The sequence below is a fragment of the Paramormyrops kingsleyae genome, chromosome 10 (genome assembly GCF_048594095.1).
Source record: "Paramormyrops kingsleyae isolate MSU_618 chromosome 10, PKINGS_0.4, whole genome shotgun sequence".
In the NCBI taxonomy this organism is placed as follows: Eukaryota; Metazoa; Chordata; class Actinopteri; order Osteoglossiformes; family Mormyridae; genus Paramormyrops; species Paramormyrops kingsleyae.
Window position 1 is genome coordinate 32,870,118 of NC_132806.1, and position 26,620 is coordinate 32,896,737.

General features: G+C 44.3%; 1 protein-coding gene across 2 annotated transcripts in view; it reads right to left on the reverse strand.

Annotated features, from left to right (window-relative positions):
- Positions 1-2,610: 2,610 nt before the first annotated feature.
- gabrb2a (gamma-aminobutyric acid type A receptor subunit beta2a) overlaps positions 2,611-26,620 on the reverse strand; it is a 40,269-nt gene continuing 16,259 nt past the window's right edge. Inside the window, exons 5-11 of one of the 2 annotated variants that reach the window (XM_072717716.1) lie at positions 26,289-26,509; positions 19,908-19,990; positions 11,106-11,243; positions 9,400-9,552; positions 8,540-8,784; positions 7,280-7,420; positions 2,611-6,251 (exon numbers count right to left, since the gene is read on the reverse strand). In XM_072717716.1, the coding sequence (XP_072573817.1) occupies positions 5,901-6,251; positions 7,280-7,420; positions 8,540-8,784; positions 9,400-9,552; positions 11,106-11,243; positions 19,908-19,990; positions 26,289-26,509 (1,332 nt within the window). In that variant the 3' untranslated portion in view covers positions 2,611-5,900. The remainder of the gene's footprint in view (positions 6,252-7,279; positions 7,421-8,539; positions 8,785-9,399; positions 9,553-11,105; positions 11,244-19,907; positions 19,991-26,288; positions 26,510-26,620) is intronic. The other variant, XM_072717717.1, reaches the window with a different exon arrangement.

Genomic DNA, 26,620 nt, shown 5'->3' on the forward strand with positions numbered 1-26,620 from the left:
AAATGCAAAAACTCTTGTATTTTGTTAGGTTACTTATGGTTATGGTTAGGGCAGGGTAGGGGTTAAGGTTGTCATAGTTAGCGTTAGCATTTTTCCCATTGAAATGAATGAGCGGACCCCATAAGGATATATCTACCCTACATGTGCGTGTGTGTGTGTGTGTGTGTGTGTGTGTGAATGTGCACTCCTTCACAAGAACCTGGCACATAGTGATCAGACCAGTCTTGTCCTGCATTAACTGACCCCTTTAAGTGACTCTAATTGCAATCAAATACATTTGGAATTCACCCTAAATTCTCTATGAAAACTTCACACACATCCAAATGCAAACATGTATGATCTATAAAAAACAAGCAAATTGATGTGCTTTCGAAAAAAGGGTAAAATATCCCATAAAAATGTAAGGGAGCGGTGAGGATGAGAACAGCAGTGACACAAAGCCGTTAAAGCCTGTGTCCCTCAGGCAGGGGTAATAGGCTGTGCCTGTTAGTGTACAATGGAAGAGAGGATAAATCAAGACTTAAAGGGAAAGAAATGAAATGCGAAGGAGCAGAAAATGGGCAAATCTCTTCTATTATTATAGAAAATATAAACAATACAAGAGATAATTGGTGTTTATTAAGGGGCCGCAGAAAAATCAAACAAAGCTAAGTGACACCTTGGGTTTTGGTCACATGTTTAGCTTTTCTTTAATGGTCACCATCCCATCCACTGTGGTCCCTGCTTCCTGGGATAGGCTGCAGGTTCACCGTGACCCTGTGCTGGAAAAGCAGTGGGATGCATGGATGGATTGATGAGATGAATGGACCAGCCTCGCCATGCGTGAGCCCTGACCGCTGGAGACACGCCTTGCCGCCGTGTTCGGAATCGCTGCCCGGCTATGTGACACTCCTGTGCCATCACATCTCCCCCAGCTTCAGGCCCAGATCCACAAACACTCACGCTGCACAGTGGGATCTACTCCAAGCATTTCCTTTCACATTGGTGTTTTCGGTGAACTGCTGAGCAGTTTTCGGTTTTATGATAATTGGGCGTGTTCTGTATGGACACGTACAACCAAAAGGCTTGGTTGAATGGTTGAATGGTGGAATCAAAAAAGGTAATGTTAGCATGATAGAAAAATTGTGGAAAACGCAAGAAGAAGGCGTTTTTAAAACTTGACAGCAGAATATATCAATATGTATATCAATCAGAGTCTTTACCAGACTTAGTTTTTCTCATCCTTTGCATAAGACACCACTTTAATCATCCCTGTGTTGGTATTGCTACATGTAACTCTTCCGGGTCCATTTGAAAGGGAAGATCTCCACCGCACAGCTACACGTTTGGCTCTACCCACCCCTATCAAACAGCAGCAGGGACACCGTTTATGCTGAAGAATGACTGTTTATTTCCTCTCAAATGAACTGCAGCACCAACATACCCAGTTATAAATCCAGGACTGTAAAACCGAATGGTGTGATGGGCGGCAGGGTCATATATGGACATTCACCGAAGGCTGAGACAAGCAAATAAACTGAAAGCACAGAGTAGGGTTATGGCTAGAGGTGGATACGGTGAGACAGCATCCTGTACAGCAGTGACAATAAATAAATACTCCGGGTGTGTATGTATTTATACGAGCTCTCTATAGTGAATACACAAAGAGTTGTACCCTGTGTGCTGGATCAAAACTGTAACCCTCTGCAAACACAATTTCAGGAGAAGGGGCCTCTTACGTGACATCACTTCCTGCTCTCAAGGGTCAGGTCCCCAACCTTTCAATTAGCCCGAAGGACGGTAACACAGGGCACGAGTAACTTAGTAACTCGGTTACTACTCAAGGACAAATCATGGACAAATACAGGAACTGCATGAAATATGTGATATGTAATACTGTTATGATTAAGGATGAACAAGAATGCAATCAGTATGTAACTCACACTTAGTTACTGGTTAATTAATGCATTCAGTAAGAGTGTACTACTACATTTGTGCCCACAAGTTACCCGGAAGATAAAAGTATGGCATAAGCTCTGCAAATCAAACGTATTCTGCATCATGTATTTGTGTAACATGCATGTCTCTTGTTCTGTGGTGTTTATATACACACCCAGACTTTATATTTAAAAATGGATGCAAACGCCCGTTTGCATCTTTGATGGCTGCAAACTTTCTTCCTTCTCACAGCAAGACTCTGTAAGCTGTAGATTAAGTTATAATTGCCTTTTAATTGGCCACAAAAAAAGATAATAAGAGCCATTCTGCCAAGAACTGCACCCCTAATCTGAACACAATCCAGGCCATTAAGAGGCGTAATTAGGAATTAGGAATGACTGATCAATGTTTTAACAGAATGATTATAGAATACGGCATATAAACAATTTTTATGGACTCTGGGCGCTGAGTGTTAATGTATAATGTATTCAACATGCTTTAAATAGACTGAACTGCTGTGCATTACAGCAAAGGCAGAGTTTCTGTAGAGTAATAAACTACCCAATATAGCAGGGCAGATGTACTTCCTGTATACAGTATATCTTTCAGTTCTCAGCATGTTCGACAAAACAAATACGAAAATTAAAATACCGAAAAATCAACTGTTACCTGATGTACTATGAGACACTTCAAAATATTTACAATTTTTATTATTACCTCAGCATAAAACATTGAATTGCTTTGCATTCGCCTTACAGTAAAATACAAACTGGGCAAGTTTAAAAATTGCCATAAGAAATCTTCTAATATTTACAGAAATATATGTTCCCGATAGTTAGTTACCCACAGATTACTCCATGGTTATAGTAAAACACACCTAGCAATATGATCCAAACACACACGTTTAATGCAAGGTTCCCACCCCATTGAATATATGTTAGTGTCTTATATTTCCACCAAAGCAGGTTTTATTCGAATAATCTTAAGCACCAATGTACCTCTATGGACTGGTAACACCTTAAAATCGGTCTGCACCATGCATCATTGCTTCTTTTCTGCTAAAATAAACTCAAATGTATAACAAATGATCTGTGACGTGAGACGAGTGGCTATATTTCCCAGTGCTTTTCCATTAAATAATTTCCAAAAATGTCAATGCTTAATTTTTTTGGGGACACATTTTCAGTGCTACTGTGCACCTGCAGGACGTGGATCAGGAGGCGGAGCAACGGCCGGAGGTGGGGTTTGGATGCTTTTATGTGTCCGTGGCAACCGGCGCTAGCCCTATTCCTGCACGTGCTCCAGGCAAGACCTGCTGACCCTGATTGGAAGTATCACCTTGTTAGAGTTTAAACGGCGTCAGCTGGGTGAACTGGAGAGAGACGAGAGAGGGGAGAGGTCACTACAGACCTCACACTCCAATCTAACTACCTGAAAAGAAGCAGCCAGTCATATCAGCATCGATCTCCGCTCTCATTGCGGTCCCCAGGACAACAGATTGAGCGTATGCCGCGGATGCAGTGATGTTTACCCCTGACCTGATGAACATTATTAGCCTGTTTTTGGCTTTTGCTTGCGGACCTTGCGTACAGTGAAGGGTAGGAGTAACTGCAGCAGCCGTTTATGTCCTCTTTCACTTATCTCCAGGATTTTTCTCCATAAAATTTTGCTGCTGTGTAGCTATTATGTCAGTCTGTGATGTTGTTCCTGTTAGACCACTAAGTGCCTTTGGGGCACCTATGTCAGTAAAGGCACCATGAGAAATGGCCCCGAATCAGACACATGCTTGGTGTGCCTGCGCTCTGTCTTTCTCCGTTTGTCCTCTCGCTTCAGGGTTTTTGTCATTTTACTATTTCGGATAACCTGTCTTGGTTATGTTTGCACCCGCCGGCCACCAGCTTGGCAGAGGACAGCGGACCTCGACCCCATCAGAGCTCCCTGCAAAACTACGAATATACAGGTATTTGAAGTTTTCATCGTACATGGAGGCACTGAATTGGGGGTTTCGTCTAACAGCCGACGTCAGCATTTTGGAGCAAAGTTTAATGAAGTATGTCTTAGGCTGCAACATAAAGTCAATGTGTTTCTTGGCTTTTACCAACCAATCTTTACGTACATGCAGCAGGCAAGAGAATATTCTGTGAGAGGAAAGTGGACAAAGGGGCCGTTTCTTTTTAAAAGACTGAAATTGCTTCTGAACGTTGTTGCCAGGCTGGTTTCGTGCCTTTAAAATCCTCAATTTTCTCTAGCTGTTTCTGTTGTAATACAGAGGAAACCATAAATTCCAGGCACCCCTTATAATCTGGTAGGCATTATGGCTCAGGACGTTTCACCCACCATTAAAACGGTGCCCAGGAACTGCTGCATTAAAGTGCTTTTGGTTCTCGGGAGTTCAGCTTTTTTCCACGTAATGGCTAAGGGCACTGCAATGTAGGTAAAGGTTGTTTTACCATATTTAGATTACTATTACTATATGGAGTTATACAGATATAACTAGTTATACTATAAATATACATATGTATAAAGTTGATCTTTAATTAAATATCACAAAAAGTGCAGCATAGCAACAAACTTGAAGATGTGACCTCATTAGCCTTTCCAGTGAGAATTGACTGTTGTGCTTTTTATAGGAACTGTACTCTGTCTTACCAGATTGAGATTCATTTTACCACATGTCCGTCCTTTCAGTAACTTCATTAAATCGTCCTGTTATCTTGGTAATTGCACGATGGGCCTTGATTTAAATGCACCGAAATGCAAACACACCTTTGTGGCTCAACGGAATTAGGAGCACTTGCTTGTAATATGTACATCATTTAATCCATGCAAAATAAGTTGCCTATTAAAGGCTCAAAACCATTTGAAAATATTCCAGAACTGTCAGCAATGAATGTACAGGGCTATTATTCACACAAGTAACACGACATCCATCCAAGCTCTGATTACTTTCCAAGAAGTGACTTGTTAATGACTCCACACCTGTTCTCGGGACTGTTGAATACCAGCACAAAATTCCCTGCGCAAACACAGAATACGCTGAATGAATCCTCATTCTGATTTTAACTGTTGTTCAAAAACAAAATGTATTTACAGGTCATTGTGAAAGTTAATGTTGCAAACGTGGGAGACTTAACGGCCTTTAACACGCCTTAACTGCTGGCTTCCAACCTCATCATAGGAAAATAAGACGAATGGCAGCTTCCTTCTCATGAAAGTCATATTTAACACAGTAGTCATCTCCAAAATGTTAATCTCGTGGATGGTAGCTGACTTTTCTCCTTTGCAGACGTTTTTGCAATTAGAGTACTTGCAATCACTTCCATATTGTTCGTCCAATACAGTTTTGTAAACTTTACGGTTTCACTTTAGAGGTAAGACTTCAAAGAGGACTTCGAGAAAGGCTTTTCATTTATCTTCTGACTTTCTCTGACAGGGGTTTTGAAAAAAGAAATTACACATGAAAAACAAAACACAAATCCAATACATCAAAATAATGCGAAACATCTGATATCTCAACCAAATACTGGTATCCACAACAAAAAAATATATTTACGGTAGGTTATATAACTGTAGGTGTTATGCATAAATAATTCTACAAAACTCAAATGACTTCCACTGCTTTATATAACCTCAAATTAACACAGATTAGACTGAGCTCTTAGACACCCTGCTGATTCTGAAGAAGACGTCTGATGTCTAAAAATACACTGTAACAATTTAATGTTACTCGGACAAGATAAAGATAGATCCAACCATAATGTTCAAGTGTAAGCAAACACAATTCTAAGTATTCGATTTACTACAGACATGATGTGCACCTTTTGGCACCAGGGATCCGTTGTGTCTTTGATCTCCGCGTCTATGACATTTATGGATAAGCCAGCAATTAAGGTTTCCCAAGGTCAGATAGAGTCAATCCTGATTTACGTCTGGATGAAGTGATTCAAAGTCTTGCTCGTGTCGTAAACCCACCAACGTTCTTCTTAATTCACATAGTAGAGCCAATAGACTATGTTGAAGAAAGAGAAGACCGTGGGGAAGATCATTCTTGACCACTTGTCAATAGAGTTTACATCAGACAGGTCCGGGATGGTGACCTTCAGCTGGGAGGCACGTCTCCGTAGCCGGCCCTTCTTCTGGGGCGCGTGGCGCTCAAGCGCATTACGGCCAAAGTTTTGCCGGGGCAAGCCTGCCTTGCGGTACTGTAGCGTGGAGCCGGCATCGTAGGCCAGCATGGCATTCCGGGGGTCACCCAGGCCCAGAGTCATCTCCGACGACCCCACCTCGTTTTTGATCTCCAGTGTGCTCAGCAAGATGTTTTCGTGAGGGTCCATCTGGAGGGACAACGCAGGCAGGTCTGTCAGCCGCCTCCTTAGCCATCAGATAGACTGGTATTTAATTTACTGTGGTTACCTCAGTCAAATAGGACAGAAATTCACATTCACGTGTTAAACAAGTAATGAAGTCACGTTTTGTGTGAGAAAAATGTATTAATTATAGAGTGGATATGCACATCATTGACAATTTAGAAGTAACATTTGACAAATCCATGTTAAATCAGCTGTGGGACCTGAAATATAAAATAATTTCAGAATCATAACCCACGAATTTCAGCCATTAAGTCTGAAATTCTGTTTGTGAATAAGTAAATCAATAAACTGAACAAGAATGTAAAAAAAATAAAAAATAGAGATTAACAGTAAAATTGTGACTATTCTAATGGAGGAAAAGCACAAGAATGCGTATCTGGACAGATAAGTGAACAGCTGCCTATAATCAAGATGTGCATTTCAATAGCAAAAGCCTTTGTAACGCCAATCCATGATCAAGTGCAGAGAGGGCCACACAGAGGGCCACACACTGATGGCCCAGAGCGTTCCTCAAATGAACAGTCCTGCCTCCAATCAGCACTAATGCTATTCACGGGGCTACACTGTATCTCTGCCTCCGACACTGATACACTAAAACACATGACTAGCACTCAGCTCTCAGCATCAGCGCTGCTCTTACGCTGCGACGCTGATCTTCTGCTATGACTGCATGTTATGCAGTGACAGATAGGAGGCTTTGGTTTTTGTTCCTGAATTCGGTATTAGGATGTAGTGAGGGGCAGCCAATAAGCTGCCAATGTAGATCTGTCAGAGAAGTAAGGCAGGTGCTGTGTGGCTGTTTTGGGTTAAAGTCATTCAGTACAATTCAAAGAAAAGGCAGGACAGCACTGATAATGGGAATGAATGTGAAACTAAGGCAATGGAATGAATGAATGAATGAATGAATGAATCATTTAACATGTATTTGAGCCTGGAAATTAACAGAGCTGTAGTGGACTCTTATATCACTTAGTCTCATTTTTGAGCAGTACCTTATTCTTTTGCTCGCCTAGTCCTAACGCTGCATCCTCCACAAAGATGGGTTGCCACATTGAGTCATGTGCGTCAATATCCCTCTGTTTCATTCTGGCATAGAGAGTATCATCTCTCTGAACTACATTTCCCACCAACCACTGCAAGCATACAAGATAATCAGTGACAATTGTGTTAGTTATTGGGAGATACTTGATTTACTCATGAACAGAGGGCAAAATAAAAATGGTCGCACTAAGATTTTATTTTGTTCCTTGACATTAAAATGAAACATTGTCATTCCTCAGTTACTGTGCTTCTGACAAATGCTAACTCTCCCCCTTTAGTGAATAAACTTATTCTTGTTGGTAGTGGATTAAAGACATGTAATAAATGTCTTTTTGACCAAACAAGCAAAAGTGAAGCAGTACCAAATCACACCAGACTATGCTCCCATTTCCTTAAAAGTATCACTGTAAATGTACTTTGGCCAATACTTCTGATAAATATGAATGTAAACATCAATTGCATAAGAACATCTAGCATCCATGTTTATGCTGATTTCATAGCCATAGATTATCTATAAAATGCATTTCTGTGTAAATTTTGAATTTTGTAATGTACATATACATAGTAACACACATACATATTTGTTAGAATGTGGCCAATATACACAATGAAACCACTGAACAAGTAACAGAGACAGTATTATGGAGGTCTGAGGACATTCATCATAGAACACATTTATAATCATGCCAGGAAAACGCAAGCTATCCGCTTAACTGTCACATGAGCCTTTCATCATTCTCAAAAATGAGCAGAAGGCAAAGAATTTAGTCACTCATCAAGCAAAGAGATCTTAATTCCTTTATAACTGCCGAGACTCACTTTGTAGTATTCTTTCATGTAAATGAAATTTCGAAACAATTAAAACTTTTCACAACTGAAATAGTTCATTAGAATTATCAAGACTTAATTCAGGCAGTTATCAAATCCTAAATGTTAAGCATTTAGCAGACAAAATAGTTTATCACTGATTACAATTGTCTTTTTCTCAGAATTTTTACCGGTTACCAAGAAAAAAATTCCAATGCTGAAAAATGTTGGGAATAAATAGCAAATGCCTCCTGAAGAGGTTTGTCAGGGTTAGACTAAATGTTAGTTAATGTTAAGTGAAGCTAAACCTCCCGACAATGAACAGGAGTTAATGTTGTTACATGTCGTTGTGGCTTAAGGGCGCGAGGACACAGAAGACGCGTATTTAAAAATGGACTTCTGACCTTGTTGGCGTCCATCCTCGTTCTCTCGTTATTAGCCGTGGCTGCTTTCTCGGCTGCCTTCTTCTGTCGCTGCGGCCCTCGGCCGAAGAAGATGTAGTTGACGAAGGCGTACTCCAGCAGGGCGAGGAAGACGAAGACGAAGCAGCCCATCAGGTACATGTCGATGGCCTTGACGTACGGGATCTTGGGCAGCGTCTCCCGTAGGTGGGTGTTGATGGTCGTCATGGTCAGCACCGTGGTGATTCCTGGAGTACGGCAACTAGTACTGCGTCAGTCACCCCTCCTGAGGCGTCTTCACCGCGATCAAAAAAAGACAGCACGACGCAGAACGGGCACTGGAAGGCGTCTCCATAGACGAGCCACCACTACCCCCAAAGTCTGTTCACTGCACGTTTAATACATGACATTCTGGGCGAATTAGAAACGCAAAGCACTGCACCCTGGGAGATATCGCTCTTTGGTGGGCTTCAACATCCTTAATGTGATTTATATCATATACTCTTCTAACTGTCTCCAGAAAGTTCTACGTGCACCGTGTGATTTATTTGTGATGTTGGTATCTGACTGGGAAAGAAAGGTTAATTCAATGTATCCGTAAATTCATTCCGTGTTCCCCCATCTGGTACCAACATGAGCCAAACTTCACCCGATGAGTGTAAACCTTCCACTCATTGTGAGAATCTTTGTTTGCCCTTTACACTAATTTGTGGTGAATTGTGTCTGAGGACCACATGGGTAAGATGTCAATATCTCAGCAATGGATTAAGTAAAAAGAGAAACCGTTGTGGTCTACGAAGTGGTGCTTCACTGGCATCCTAGTTATGGGTTACGATGCTATGGTACCATTATTTTATCATTACCTAATGCCACCCGGGCAGCAGAAGCATCATAGTTGATCCAGAAGGAGACCCAGGAGAGGATGGTGATCAGGATGGAGGGCATGTATGTCTGCAGGATGAAGTAGCCGATGTTCCTCTTCAGCTTGAAGCTTAGGGAGAGCCGGGGGTAGGATCCTGTAGAGAGAAATGTGTTTCAGGTGTGAGAGTAGAAGGAGACCCCAGGGGCCTCTCATCTCATGGAGGGGATCACCATGACAACGCAGCCAATACAGCAATGGGATTCTATATCACTGTATCCCATCACCCTAACCGTTACCTAGAAACACTGGAAAACTAGTCAATGGATCAATGGACAGGTGGATCCTCTATACTGAAAATCCCATTCCATCCATTTTTATGCACACAAGCAAAGGACAATTTGGAGGCGCTATTACAGCAGTCTGTGGATTGTGGGAGTTATCCGGAGCACCTGGAGAAAACCCACACAAACAGAGTAATAACATGCAAACTCCCGGCGTGCCAGGCACACTGCAACCGGCCGGGGTGTACGGCGCAGTGAGAGCGCAGGCATACTGCAACTGGCCGGGGTGTACGGCGCAGTGAGAGCGCGGGCACACTGCAACCGGCCGGGGTGTACGGCGCAGTGAGAGCGCAGGCATACTGCAACCGGCCAGGGTGTACGGCGCAGTGAGAGCGCGGGCACACTGCTACCGGCCGGGGTGTACGGCGCAGTGAGAGCGCAGGCACACTGCAACCGGCCGGGGTGTACGGCGCAGTGAGAGCGCAGTGCTGCTCAGCAAGGCTTTGCATCAGCCCAGAAACATAATGAGTTTTTAATATAATAGTGGAGACAAATAACACACTACCTTGTGTATTTGTTCGAATATAAACACATGGTAGGCATTAAAATTATTACGGTGTCACTTTGCATTTCAGTGGAAAAAAGTGAATTTAGTGCATGATGTGAGAAAATGTAATAAAAACTGCACACATTCCTAAACAGTTTGGGATTGAAAAGATCACTTTAATCTGAACTTTTTACAGGTTTGCTGGGGATTTGAATGCCTGCTGTATTATAAGGTACACAGATGAACTTGTGTAAATTTATCATCCACTCAGTAGTTCAACCCAATTATGCAAAGACTAAATACAGGGCACTGTCCCATTGTCCAGGCATTTTTTAAGGGAAGAGTCACTGGTAAAGTATTACCATAGTGCTGAAATACATAATCAGTAATTAGTGTCCAAAAATGTGGCACCGTTACTAGAAGAATATACTTCAAAGGGAAGTTCTTTTCTTAACATGTTACTCATCAGTCTGCTTCTGGTCGGTACAGCACCATCACCCCCGGTGCTTGGCCTGGATCAGCCCGGATCGACTGGCCTCCTCAGACATTGACGGCTCCAAGTAAGCAGTCCCTGACCATACAGACAACCCAGCGGGAGACCTCCTGCCACCCAAAAGCTCCCCATGTCAAAAGCCGGCTACTTTCTCAGCCAGATGCTAGTCAGCCTCTCCAGCGTGCATCGCCAGGAACAGCTCAGTACCAAAATAGAGGCCCAAACATGTCTGTTTAATGAGATTCCTGAGGAAATGGGCTGTTTGGACAGCACACGGCGGTAGGCAGAGACACCCAGGTTCTGCAGTCTGATTATAGTGCTGTATAATACGGTGAGTGAGGCCGTCATGGGGACTGACTCTACCCTACAGCCGCTCAAGCTTCTACCTGTTGAAAAGACCACGTTCTTGGAGATGAGCTTGTAGTCCACGATGGAGAACTGAGGCAGCTCGATCCGCTCCACTCCTGTCACGGCTCCATCTCCGCCTCTCCAGTAGAACTCAATGTCGTCCGTCGTGTAGCCGTCTGTGGGGGGATAATTTGGAAGAAGGCTAACATGGGGCATGTAGGTAAAAGTAACTGACACCTTGGACACACTCTTCCAAGATGTAGAATAAGGAGACAGCAGTAAAAAGAATCACATGGAGCACACATTTTGGGCCGTACCTGTTCAGGTTACAAAATGATCTAATCAGCTGAGCAACAATAGACAAAAAAAAAAAAAAACGGGGTGAATCCTCCCCTGCCCCTTCACCACCTTAGCTACTGTGTGGTGAGCGTACTGGTGCAGAATGGCTGCTGTCGCATCATCCAGGTGGGGGCTGCACAGTGGGGGTGGATGAAGTGGCTCCCCATTGGTTCTGTAAAGTGCTTTGGGTGTCTTCTAAGTGCTGTATAAATAGCATCCATTCATTCATTCGTTCAAAACATCTACTTTGGAGAGTACTCAATTTTTTATCTTTTGATTGCTGCAAACAATGGATATAGTGCCAACAACAGGACTGTCAAAGATTCAAATACAGTGGTACCTCGGTTCTCGAACTTAATCCGTTCCGGACTCCGGATCGAATCCGAAAAAGTTCGAGTTCTGATCGAATTTTTCCCATAAGAAATAATGGAAAACCAATTAATTGGCTCCCGGTCCCCCAAAATTACACCTAAATATGTTTGTACGTTTGTATCCCAGGCATTTCCGATGCGTAATCTGCTATTTCTCCCGATTATCACGTAAAGCAGTGAAACTGGTTTTCAGTTAATTTACCTGGTAAAATAAAGTTTAAATAAATGACATAAATGCTCTAATAGTACACTTAAGTTAGTGGTTTAATTATTGTTAGTTACTGTAATGTTGCGCTGCTTTATTTGGTTAATCGTCCAGTCTGTGAAGAAGGCATTCAAGTAAGAATTGCATTGTAGTATCACTCATTTCCTGGCCCGTACAATTTATATTAGGTCAGCGTTCACGGTTCGACTTCTGATATTCAGATCGAGTTCTAGGTCAAACTGGTTTGTTCGACTTTCAAGAAATTCGAGTTCTAGTGAGTTCGAGAACCGAGGTACCACTGTACTTTCAATTGTAATTTTCTTATCACATAACTAGGTAAATATTATTATAATAAGGAACAAATTCACTAAACATAATGTCAGTCACAGAGTATCTGTGGTTGCATGTGATAGATGTGGTTTAACTGGAAAAGTCTTTCCAAGCTCAGGTAAACATCAGCGCGACAGATAGCAGATGTTAGTTCTCTTGTGTTTTTCATTATAGGTATCAATGGCAACTTAAAACAATCTGGTCAGATCCTACAGTTCTGAGTGATGACTGATGTCAGATCCTACAGTTCTGAGTGATGACTGATGTCTGATCCTACAGTTCTGAGTGATGACTGATGTCTGGTCCTACAGTTCTGAGTGATGACTGATGTCTGGTCCTACAGTTCTGAGTGATGACTGATGTCAGATCCTACAGTTCTGAGTGATGACTGATGTCTGATGAGTCAGATGTGTGGCACTTACTTGGTGAGACTTTTTCAGGGCACTCACAAATATATGTAGTCAGTTAAACAAGAAATACATCTTATTAACTATGGTTTGGACACTAAAACTATCTTATCAATCAAGAAAAAAATTGCTATGATGTACAGCCTCTGTATAAAAGGGGACATCAATGGAGAACAAATCACAGGTTGGAATCAGGCACAAACATCTGAGCATTTTTTTTTAATTTTTTTAAATAAAATTAAAAATAAAAAAAAACATCTGAGCGTTTTACGTAGTTGCAGCAAAAGTGATCCTCCAGTGATTACAGTATTGGATGAGTTTGGAGCACCGGTTCCAGGAGTTAATCCTACCAAGCCAACAATCACCTAAAATCTGTTAACACACAAGCAATGCCCCTTGCTAATCCTTCAAAAGGAATCACTGCAGCTCCGGGATCCATAAAAACAAACATTTGCATAACAAAGATTATTATCTTAAGGTCTATAAACTAAATGACTTTTAAAATTGTGCTGTATAATGCCGGCTTGTGTGTGATATAATGTAGCATAATTACACAGCATCAGGGGGCAACTGGTGACAAAAAGCAGCCCCAAAATTTGCCGCTGACTTGCAGTAGCATCCCCCTTGGTATATTTTATGGAACTTATTGACCACCAAAGAAATCATCTCCAGTGATCAACCTGGAAAAGTGCCAAAATCGACTGACGGGTTGGGAATCTCTGGTATAATGCTAAGGTTGGGGGGGAAAGTCTGGCCCTCGCAAGACCGGCTCAGGCAGAAAATTTACGAACTTCCAGATGCCCAGTCTACGCCTGCATAGCATTTGATGTCCTACATGTTTGACTTCCAAAATTCATTTCTGATCAGAGTTAAAGGGAAACACACTATGTGAGGGTGCATATTGTAATAGTACACACTTAGTAAATGTATTAATAAACCAGGAACTAAGTATTAGTTACAAACTGACCCATGTTCGTTCATCATTAATGAATCATGACGGTTCATGTATTTCATGCAGGTACTATATTTGTTCAGCATTAATACTTGAGTAGTAACTGAGTTACTGGGTTACTTGTGCCCCCTTAATGTAAGTGTTACCAAAGAAACTCAACTTGTGACCTGAAGTTTGCCATCCATCAGTGAACAGGCGCCAACACTACATACCAAGCAGTGCCAGGAAATCCCAGATACACCATCTCACTGGCCTGTCAGCAGGATGCCTCATTTTGCCTGACATTCCACACTCTGGCCTTTGCTAATTATCAGTAGAATGTCAGCATCAATCAAGTCCAGTGGAGTTTGCATATGTAATAACTCAAGCCAGGCAGATGTCTGTAAATCTTAAGGAGGACGATCATGGCCACAAGTTGGGCTGTGATTTAGGTCCAATGAATTGTTTCACAGGTACCAGCTGAGTATGTGAGAGATTCAGAGTGCGGAGAAAGAAGACAACAGACCAAAAGGAACAATGAAAGCATGTGGAAATCTAAGAGGCAGGCAGTCGAAAGAGGTCCAGAGGGAACTATAGTGAGAGATAATGCAGCTAGATTGCAGTACATATGCCCATTGATACACCTCAAGTGCACCTTTGCAACCAAAGTGGGCCAAATAAGACAGGCAACAGCAGTGAAGCGCTGATCCGAAGGTGAACCATCCTTCACCTTATTCTTAGTCTGCAGATGAGTGCAGGGCACCAAAGATGATTACAGGCTGGAGTGCTTCTTCCCTGTGGCGAAGATGGTGCATTTTCCTGGCTTGTATATGCCTTTGTATGCAATTCTGAGAGAAGGTGTCCATCTCATTGTGTTACATTTCTATCCTTTTAAAGGCGAATGTTCCAGTATGACAGTCCCATGTACTGTATGATTGTAATGATGACAATGACATGTATAATTTTAATGATGTGAATGGCATGTATGAGAAAGGTGCATGAAACTGTGAAGGCTTGTGGAGGCCTGTGAACCAACAAGACACTAAATTGGAGTTTGCTACTGACGCTACAGGCTTGCTGGCAGTATATGAATAAAGCTGGAATGTCTCATAAGAAATTAACAAAAGTGATAAAAATAGAATATCACAGTTGCGCCTCCATTGTATGTAAAAGGATGCTTAATCTGAGACAGTTCACAGGTCTCCGCGATCACGGCCCCCCCATACAGAAGTGAAGTCCACGTGAGCTGGCCTGGGGTCGGGGGGGGGGACTTATCTTCCCAGCAAAAAGGGTTTCTTTAGAGGACGGCTGCACTGTGTTCATCCAACCCATCAAATAAAATATCACGAGAAAAGAAAGCAGGTTTTCTGTCAGGCACCTCCAGCTTGACAAACACTGGGGACTTATTGTCATCCTCTGCTTCCCCAGAAGGCAGCTCGCCATTCACACTGCGCTCATGTGATGCAGCACCATGGTATCCTATTCTTAGGCAGGTCAAAATTATACTTCCTTGTATGCTTCATAGGGACAGTTAGGGTCACACAATTTTAAAAGAGGGATGAAGACAGGCAGGGACAGAGATAGACAGAGAAGGACAGAGATAGATAGATAGATAGATAGATAGATAGATAGAGAGAGATAGAGAGAGAGAGACAGACAGACAGAGAGAAGAGGAAGACCTGACCCCCTTCTGACTCTTTAGTGGACCTGCTTCTATGCTTCCCCTATATGTCCCCCTTTTGACTCTTTAGTGGAGCTGCTTCTCTGCTTCCCCTATATGTCCCCCTTCTGACGCTTTAGTAGACCTGCTTCTATGCTTCCCTTATATGTTCCCCTTCTGACGCTTTAGTGGACCTGCTTCTATGCTTCCCCTATATGTCCCCCTTCTGACTCTTTAGTGGATCTGCTTCTATGCTTCCCCTATATGTCCCCCTTCTGACTCTTTAGTGGACCTGCTTCTATGCTTCCCTTATATGTCCCCCTTCTGACTCTTTAGTGGACCTGCTTCTATGCTTCCCCTATATGTCCCCCTTCTGACTCTTTAGTGGACCTGCTTCTATGCTTCCCTTATATGTCCCCCTTCTGACTCTTTAGTGGACCTGCTTCTCTGCTTCCCCTATATGCCCCCCTTCTGACTCTTTAGTGGACCTGCTTCTCTGCTACCCCTATATGTCCCCCTTCTGACTCTTTAGTGGACCTGCTTCTATGCTTCCCTTATATGTCCCCCTTCTGACTCTTTAGTGGACCTGCTTCTATGCTTCCCTTATATGTCCCCCTTCTGACTCTTTAGTGGACCTGCTTCTATGCTTCCCCTATATGTCCCCCTTCTGACTCTTTAGTGGACCTGCTTCTATGCTTCCCCTATATGTCCCCCTTCTGACTCTTTAGTGGACCTGCTTCTATGCTTCCCCTATATGTCCCCCTTCTGACTCTTTAGTGGACCTGCTTCTATGCTTCCCCTATATGTCCCCCTTCTGACTCTTTAGTGGACCTGCTTCTATGCTTCCCCTATATGTCCCCCTTCTGACTCTTTAGTGGACCTGCTTCTATGCTTCCCCTATATGTCCCCCTTCTGACTCTTTAGTGGACCTGCTTCTATGCTTCCCCTATATGTCCCCCTTCTGACTCTTTAGTGGACCTGCTTCTATGTTTCCCCTATATGTCCCCCTTCTGACTCTTTAGTGGAGCTGCTTCTCTGCTTCCCCTATATGTCCCCCTTCTGACTCTTTAGTGGAGCTGCTTCTCTGCTTCCCCTATATGTCCCCCTTCTGACTCTTTAGTGGACCTGCTTCTATGCTTCCCTTATACAGTATGTCCCCCTTCTGACTCTTTAGTGGACCTGCTTCTATGCTTCCTTTATATGTCCCCCTTCTGACTCTTTAGTGGACCTGCTTCTATGCTTCCCTTATATGTCCCCCTTCTGACTCTTTAGTGGACCTGCTTCTATGCTTCCCCTATATGTCCCCCTTCTGACTCTTTAGTGGACTTGCTTCTATGCTTCCCTTATATGTCCCCCTTCTGACTCTTTAGTGGACCTGCTTCTATGCTTCCCCTATATGTCCCCCTTCTGACTCTTTAGTGGAGCTGCTTCTCTGCTTCCCCTATATGTCCCCCTTCTGACTCTTTAGTGGACCTGCTTCTATGCTTCCCTTATATGTCCCCCTTCTGACGCTTTAGTGGACCTGCTTCTATGCTTCCCCTATATGTCCCCCTTCTGACTCTTTAGTGGAGCTGCTTCTCTGCTTCCCCTATATGTCCCCCTTCTGACTCTTTAGTGGAGCTGCTTCTCTGCTTCCCCTATATGTCCCCCTTCTGACTCTTTAGTGGAGCTGCTTCTCTGCTTCCCCTATATGTCCCCCTTCTGACTCTTTAGTGGAGCTGCTTCTCTGCTTCCCCTATATGTCCCCCTTCTGACTCTTTAGTGGACCTGCTTCTATGCTTCCCCTATATGTCCCCCTTCTGACTCTTTAGTGGACCTGCTTCTATGCTTCCCCTATATGTCCCCCTTCTGACTCTTTAGTGGACCTGCTTCTATGCTTCCCCTATATGTCCCCCTTCTGACTCTTTAGTGGACCTGCTTCTATGCTTCCCCTATATGTCCCCCTTCTGACTCTTTAGTGGACCTGCTTCTATGTTTCCCCTATATGTCCCCCTTCTGACTCTTTAGTGGAGCTGCTTCTCTGCTTCCCCTATATGTCCCCCTTCTGACTCTTTAGTGGAGCTGCTTCTCTGCTTCCCCTATATGTCCCCCTTCTGACTCTTTAGTGGAGCTGCTTCTCTGCTTCCCCTATATGTCCCCCTTCTGACTCTTTAGTGGACCTGCTTCTATGCTTCCCTTATACAGTATGTCCCCCTTCTGACTCTTTAGTGGAGCTGCTTCTATGTTTCCCCTATATGTCCCCCTTCTGACTCTTTAGTGGAGCTGCTTCTCTGCTTCCCCTATATGTCCCCCTTCTGACTCTTTAGTGGATCTGCTTCTATACTTCCCTTATATGTCCCCCTTCTGACTCTTTAGTGGACCTGCTTCTATACTTCCCTTATATGTCCCCCTTCTGACTCTTTAGTGGACCTACTTCTATACTTCCCTTATATGTCCCCCTTCTGACTCTTTAGTGGACCTGCTTCTATGCTTCCCTTATATGTCCCCCTTCTGACTCTTTAGTGGACCTGCTTCTATGCTTCCCTTATATGTCCCCCTTCTGTCTCTTTAGTGGACCTGCTTCTATGCTTTCCTTATATGTCCCCCTTCTGACTCTTTAGTGGACTTGCTTCTATGCTTCCCCTATATGTCCCCCTTCTGACTCTTTAGTGGAGCTGCTTCTCTGCTTCCCCTATATGTCCCCCTTCTGACTCTTTAGTGGATCTGCTTCTATGCTTCCCTTATATGTCCCCCTTCTGACTCTTTAGTGGATCTGCTTCTATGCTTCCCCTATATGTCCCCCTTCTGACTCTTTAGTGGATCTGCTTCTATGCTTCCCCTATATGTCCCCCTTCTGACTCTTTAGTGGATCTGCTTCTATGCTTCCCCTATATGTCCCCCTTCTGACTCTTTAGTGGACCTGCTTCTATGCTTCCCCTATATGTCCCCCTTCTGACTCTTTACTGGATCTGCTTCTATGCTTCCCCTATATGTCCCCCTTCTGACTCTTTCGTGGATCTGCTTCTATGCTTCCCCTATATGTCCCCCTTCTGACTCTTTAGTGGACCTGCTTCTATGCTTCCCCTATATGTCCCCCTTCTGACTCTTTAGTGGACCTGCTTCTATGCTTCCCCTATATGTCCCCCTTCTGACTCTTTACTGGATCTGCTTCTATGCTTCCCCTATATGTCCCCCTTCTGACTCTTTCGTGGATCTGCTTCTATGCTTCCCCTATATGTCCCCCTTCTGACTCTTTAGTGGACCTGCTTCTATGCTTCCCCTATATGTCCCCCTTCTGACTCTTTAGTGGACCTGCTTCTATGCTTCCCCTATATGTCCCCCTTCTGACTCTTTAGTGGACCTGCTTCTATGCTTCCGTTATATGTCCCCCTTCTGACTCTTTAGTGGACCTGCTTCTATCCTTCCCCTATATGTCCTCCTTCTTACTTGTCAAACATCTTACTCAGTCCACAGACATCCTACATCATTGATTATTTGGGTGGTTCTGAGATACTTCAATGAGTAAAACTTGAATCCTCTTTACTGCTGGATATTAACTATAACTACTTTACTAAGTTAGTATGCCAGGGAATACTAATTAACAGCCATGGCTCCTAGTCTTGCCGCATATATATAGTTTTGACACTTTTAAGCCTTCTATGAATAATACGGGAGGGATGTGACTGTAGCACTAATTACTGAAACATATTACTAGATGACATTTAGCTGACAATAACGTGTCACAATTTTCATCCTTCATGCCTGTTCTTTGACATGTGGTGAATCTATACTATAAATACCATTTTGCGCCCACTGCTCTGGTATTGTGTACACCTACACACTGAAGGGGAGGGAAACCATTCTCCACACTGTAATGGAGACTGGAGGAGATGGAAATAACAGCGACTTCACCGTACGCCTCCATTTTGTGCCGCACCAGGGCGGAATACAAAGGGGAACTTTGATCTGCTCCTTTAATCCTTATCACTCTCCTAAATGGAAGATGAGGCTTTTCCCAGAAGTCTTATTAGCTTGCTGAGTTTTTCTCACTGTCAAAACAAAGCTGTTCACAGAAGGGCTTGGCGGTCATGTGCAGAGGAGGGAATCTTTAGCTATTTTAATGGCTTATATCAATGTGATTATTTTTTCCTCATTGTCTGATTTATAAAGTGCTAGCAATTGTTTCACTAAGAAATAATACAGTCTATGATTTGCTTGGAAGGGCGATGGACAGAGCACAGCTGTATACACCTAAACATTATATATTTATGGCTGGAAAACTGATTAATAAATGACTTCATCTTCTTCATTCTTAGGCCACCGTGGCTTCTGTCCACAATACAGTCACTGCAGACAGGATAACAGGAAAGAGCTTTAGAGCTGACGCCAGGCAGACCATCCAGAGCAGGGATGTCAAACTCCAGTCCTGGGAGGCCGGAGCCTGTAGCTTAGCTCTTTCCCTGTTCCACCACAAATTATTTAGCTTATGAGCTGAGTGGTAATTAGTGCAAGGAGTTGAATCAGGTGTGTTCAATTAAGGTAAACCAAAAACGGGGCAGGGCTCCGGCCCTCCAGGACTGGAGTTTGACACCCCTGATCCAGAGGAAAAGCTACTCACAGCTCTCGATCTCCAAGGTGCAGTTCTGCTCATCCAGCGGATAGCGCCGTAGGTCCATCATACAGGCTGCTGTGGTGGTGATCCTGGAAGCACAAAAACCAGGGGTGTCAGGCTGCAGCCGGGGCAGGGTGAGGAGCCTGTGACCCCAGCTACAGGAAACGAGGGGTGTCAGGCTGCAGCCGGGGCAGGGTGAGGAGCCTGCGACCCCAGCTACAGGAAATGAGGGGTGTCAGGCTGCAGCCTGGGCAGGGTGAGGAGCCTGTGACCCCAGCTACAGGAAATGAGGGGTGTCAGGCTGCAGCCTGGGCAGGGTGAGGAGCCTGTGACCCCAGCTACAGGAAATGAGGGGTATCATGCTGCAGCCTTGGCAGGGTGAGGAGCCTGCGACCCCAGCTACAGGAAATTAGGGGTATCATGCTGCAGCCAGGGCAGGGTAAGGAGCCTGCGACCCCAGCTACAGGAAATGAGGGGTGTCAGGCTGCAGCCTGGGCAGGGTAAGGAGCCTGCGACCCCAGCTACAGGAAATGAGGGGTATCATGCTGCAGCCTGGGCAGGGTGAGGAGCCTGCGACCCCAGCTACAGGAAATGAGGGGTATCATGCTGCAGCCTGGGCAGGGTGAGGAGCCTGCGACCCCAGCTACAGGAAATGAGGGGTATCATGCTGCAGCTGGGGCAGGGTGAGGAGCCTGCGACCCCAGCTACAGGAAATGAGGGGTATCATGCTGCAGCCTGGGCAGGGTAAGGAGCCTGTGACCCCAGCTACAGGAAATGAGGGGTATCATGCTGCAGCCTGGGCAGGGTAAGGAGCCTGCGACCCTAGATACAGGAAATGAGGGGTATCATGCTGCAGCCTGGGCAGGGTGAGGAGCCTGCGACCCCAGCTACAGGAAATGAGGGGTATCATGCTGCAGCCTGGGCAGGGTAAGGAGCCTGCGACCCTAGATACAGGAAATGAGGGGTATCATGCTGCAGCCTGGGCAGGGTGAGGAGCCTGCGACCCCAGCTACAGGAAATGAGGGGTATCATGCTGCAGCCTGGGCAGGGTGAGGAGCCTGCGACCCCAGCTACAGGAAATGAGGGGTATCATGCTGCAGCCTGGGCAGGGTAAGGAGCCTGCGACCCCAGCTGTGGAGCATTGATAATATAATAATATAAGTGTATCGGACAAATGAATGAGACGTGGTTAGCGAAAAGACCTATAAAACAGATACTGTTCTTAATAATACTTTTTTGGAAATACACTGTACACTCTTTCCACATACAAGGCAGCACACTCAATCGACAAACCATAAACAGCTCTGTGCCACTGAAATGAGCTTAAATAACGTCAGAACGCTATCAGAAAAAGCGTCCCTCTCCAGCGCTATGCGTGGCCTTACATAATCGTCCGTGGGCATACAAAAACCATGGATTAAAATGCAGCATCAAATCGCTGTCCCAGTTCACTCTTTTTGGCAGCAATGCTCCCCCCCAGCACCAAGAACCTCCAGTCCCCTGTTATCACAACTCACCCGTCACTAAAAAAAGCAAAGCAAGAGAAATCAGGGCAAAAAATATGTTTCTGTGTGTTCATGGAACCAAAGATCCCTGTTTAAAAGGGTCAGTCACGGAAACAAACACAGTATAGAAACAGTCATTTGGAAAAACCCTAAAACTGACTAAAAACAATTAACACTCACTGTGGATGAGTCCATTGACAGACCATCCTGGTTCAACACATTGGCTTTTTAAAACACAAATGGGTAAGAACAAAACTGGATGTCATTGTTCAGATAAGCAAGACAAGTAATTAACCCTGAAGTCAATAACTGAGGCATAATAAGATTAGGAAATAAAACATGGCTAAGATTGACCCCAGTAGTCACTATGTACTGCGTGCCTCATTTCCAGTTAACAACCCAAAACTTTAAATGTTACTTTAAACGTGTAACAGGGCCCGTCACTTGCAGACTAACCCAAGATGCACAATGCTTGCTTTTGTGGTTGGTCATTGCCTCATTCAAGTCTTTCTATTCAAATTTAGTTTGCCATTTTTCAGCAGGCATTGCAGTGTATCGATGAATTGTTCTGACTATTCCTGGTGCCTCCGTTTCAAATCTGAGGTGCAGGGAAGAGCCTCCATCGCCTTGGTGAAACACGAACATGCATCCCTTAGAGTTAACTTGATTTCTTCAAGTTTAGTGAACCGGCCTCCCTGAAAGAGCAGTCGACATGATTAAGAGTTTCCTCAGAGGGACGTGAGTCTTTGTCAGCTTTTCGTTAATGTATAAATGGGAGGCAAGCCTTAATTACCATAATGTTCTAGCTCTTAATTTTTTAAACACCAGCAATAGGCATATTCTTCTGGTAAGAAATCTATGCCCAGGGAATAGCCCACTTACTCAGCTGAAAGCATAATGCGTCAGGCTGCGGGATGAATATGCGGGCAGACCTCCACTGGGGCCATTGGATCTGCTCCCTGATCCATCTCTGCTGTCCTGGTGTCCACCAGGGTCACCCAACACTCTGACTAGTAATCCTGACCCACCAAAAGCATCACTTATGCCGTATCCTCCTAGGTAGCTCAAATTTTCTTCAGTGCTACCCAGACAATTATTGCCCTCTTACCGGAAGGCGAGGTGGGAGTCTGCACTTTCTCCCTCTCATCACTCCCCCATGCAATAAGGATCATCTTACTTCACAGAGAAGCAGGACTGCTCTCCTGTCAGTGCAGCTACTGTAAAGATGGAGCATTTTGCTGCCGCGATCAACTAGAGGCACGAAGCCTTCGTCAGATCAGCTCTTTAGCACAGACGCAAAAAATAATAATTCTGAACACAAATGCCTTTTTAACAACATCACAGGATCCCCTTCAAGCTCAACACCCCCCACAATCTGACATGAAAGTTCTATCCCTCTGTTTATACCTCAGCTGTTTCATACGAGGACTGCCACCCCTGCACCCAGCTCATATGTAAATGCTCATGTATGCGGAAGCTTCTGGAGACGCAGAGAGCGTCTCCGCACGACAGCGTCAACATGACAGGCCACCCATCAGCTCTGAAAAACATCCACTGCCAGCTCTCCTTTTATCCCTCTCTGCGCGCCTTGGTTTCTCACAGAGACTCGTTTTCTCACAGAGACTCGTGTTCACCTGTTACTGCAGGAGAACCAGATGTCCAAAAAGGAGGAGACTCACTGTAAAAAACCAGATCATGTTTCTCAGCCCAAGTAAGCATTAAAGATGCATCTAAGCACAATGAATGCATGAATCTGGACAATTTATCAGAAACAAAACACACGTTCATTCTAACATATGTGCACGTAATAGGATCCCAGATTTGGGACCACATGTGCACGAGGAGATATTCCGAGATAATAAATGGTGTTTAATAAGATAATAAATTTGACCACCGCTAACCTGACAGAGTACTCAAGTAGATCAGAGTGAAAAGAATGAGAAAGGTAGTTTGTACAGTAACAGTTCATGCCTCTGTGAAGATGAGCCTGTTGGTTTCCACTCACTTTCACCTCATTCATTTGCACTGGATGCAGGAACCTCCATTTAACCGAGCAATAAAATGGCGGAGACAGTGTCAAACTGAGGCAGGCATGAGGGAATAGCAAGCATCACGGCGCACAAAGACACACGGGACAGTTACGTTCCCGTGATTTTACTGTCATTGCAAAGGCTGGCGGCTGATTGACTTAAACACCAGTAAATAGTTCCTTGTATTTGCTTTGTAATGACATATCTTTAGAACTGAACCCTACAGCTGTCTCTAGTTAGTCTGCATAAGTGTGATAGAATAATTGCATAAAATCTGCATAAGTGTGATAGAAAACAACACAGCAAACTTTTATATCGCACACAAGGAATAAAGAGTAAACACGACGTGAACTATGCGAGCTAAACAGCTGTCTGAGTAGACTAGGGCAGGAGATGATTTTGCTATCGTATACCCCAAGTACCGAGGCAGCCCATAGTACTGTAATAGCGCCCAAGCCCATCTTCATCAAAGGCTACATCTGGCCACAATACACACAATACAACACAAGAGGAAACAGAGAGAAGTGCTGAAGGCACTATCTGGTCAGCTGGCCCTCAGCTTCGGAAATAAGACACGACTCGTACTGGAAAATCACCCAGCATTTGCAAAGAGTATCTCCAATGCTTTGCTGAAGAAGTCATTGAAGGTTATACTTGATTAAGACAAATTCTTCTGACATACCAGATTTTAACAATTAATAAAAATGTGTTAACAGCATAGCTAAAAAAGGCTTGGCTCTCTAAAAGAAGACAGTATGCACGTGTCCATGGCAACAGCAAAATGCAGGTTACCGGTTCACACAAGTCTTCTCCAAAGCAAAAAGGTGTCATATTTCTCTCCTGCATTGCCTATAATCACAGCCCCACAGAAGGCAAATGAATATGAGGGGACAGTGGGTTATCTCCGTACCTGTGTGGCTTACCACAGTAAACCTGGAGCTCTCTATCGAACCGACCCGCAGGATCGGCGGAGAACACCTTCCATTACCAACCTCCGCTTCTCTATCATCCAACTGACACAGAAAATGAAGGCCCTTCTTCAGTTACACAGAATGTATATATGATGTAAATACAGAGTAACTACATGTGTAACCGTTTCTTGTATGTCGTGACTCGAATATCAACCGAAAACCGCTGCCACGCCCAACGCATGGTTTTTAAAAGATATTAATCATGGCTCTCTCACCTCCATCAACACAAGAGAAATATTTTAGTCTGTGCCATATTGGGAGCAGAGTAATTGGATCAATGTGTTTGCCGTGACAGTCGGACCGTGCTCTCACTGACAGATGGGGCCTCGGCGATGTTCTGCATCTTCTCGTCAACGCGGCTCTGGCTTCCGCGCACGACGGAAGCTCACTGTGCTGGGGGAACGCAGACCTACTGGCCAGCCATGGAGCCGCAGGCTTGCAGAACTGCAGCACATCTCGCCTTCATGCTCTGGACACGTCCCATATACCCCAAAGCATTTTCCCCCAAAGACCCACGAGAACCCCATGGCATGAGCCCACGGGGGGATCCTTTAAACTGAGTCATCATGCTGGGCTTTGTGGATTAATATTCACTACCCCGTGCCAGCTGGGAGAGATACCAGCTCACCCATGAACGTCGACGTTGTTGGTGTGTTATGTACATCACATATTCACCTCCAGGTGTGAGGAGCAACATTTTGAACTTTAATTTTAACCATGCAGTTATTAAATTTGAGAGGTATATCTGTTAGAGGTAGAGTGATGGTGAGTCATCGTTTAAAGTGGGGCAGGACTTCCCCAGTCACTTGTAGCTGACCCAAGAATCTCTGCACTGGATGGGAAAATCATGTATGATAATAATGTGTCATTGCGGGAGGGGGCGGGGGCTAACTCCATGGAGTATAGACATAGACACGGACTCCGGACATGCATTTCACTGTTAATTTGAACAAGGCCCCACTGGAGTGACTATAGGCAGTAACCATGAGCGGTAGCCGCTGTGCATGACGGGAGAGTGATGATGTCACTGCCATGCAAAGTTAGCGGCTCTGGCGCTAGAATGTCCTCCATCTGTGTCATAGAACAACTTTCTGTTCTGAAACTAAAAAAATGATGCTAGGGCAGCGTTGATGTCTGGTCATTTTATGTGTCAGAAAATCACTGGAATGAAACGTTCTCAGCAAAATCACACAATACATACAGCAGCAAGACGGCAGGCAGAAAGGCATGGAAGAGGGCGATGTCTCTCCCCAGGAGACCGCCCCCTCGCTTGGGCTCTACGACTTTGTGGGGAATATCAGGCCTCTGCAGTATTTATAATTATGGTAATTACATATGAGAGGATGAAGGTAATGCTCGCTCATCGCCACCTTAACCTCAAATCAATTTCTCAAGAGTTAAACCATTACCCAGAGTCAGCATGCGCCAACACAAGTGCACACTTAAAATGGAGCTTCTGTAGGCTAATCCTACCTAAGAGGACAGGTCCCCTTTGTATGAATCACTGCTGATGAAAGTACAAAGTACACCGCAATTAAAATGTGGATGTGGAGACTGGTCCACATGTTGTAACACACAGTCCCTTGACGAACCATGAAAGGTGTCTACAATTAGCAGGTAACAGTTAATGACATGAAATATTTATGTCATGGTCGTCTTAAGGCTGTATGCTAAGTATGTCACATATATCTCATCCTAAGACACGACTACAAGGCCTCTGACTGCATTGGACATCTTATGGCCCCAGATCTGGGTTCCCAAACGACTCTTGCGCACACTGCAGTTCACACAATTTAGCAATTCAGAATGCATGACTGATTTCCGACATAATCATTTGCTGATAATGTAAAATGGGCAAAATCTGAAAGAGCGGTGCATTACCTTAGACCATAGAGCACTGTTCCATCTGGATGCAGGCGAATCATTCTGTTTTTGACTGTTACTCCGTGTACAAATGACTTCTTGTCATTCAGGAAGTATGTGTCTGGCACCCAAAGCTGGTCTGCAACTCGGTTATCCAGAGTAAGATTGAGAGGAATCTCTGAATAGGACAATCTCTTGTCTCTCCAGGCTTGCTGAAAGTACATAGTCAGGGTATAATCCTAGAAGAAAAAAGACATCACAATTAACTTGCAGAAATGTTTTTTGAAGAGCACAAACATCTGGATAAACAGCACAGCTACAAAGCAAGTTCACTTTGGCCATGACATGGA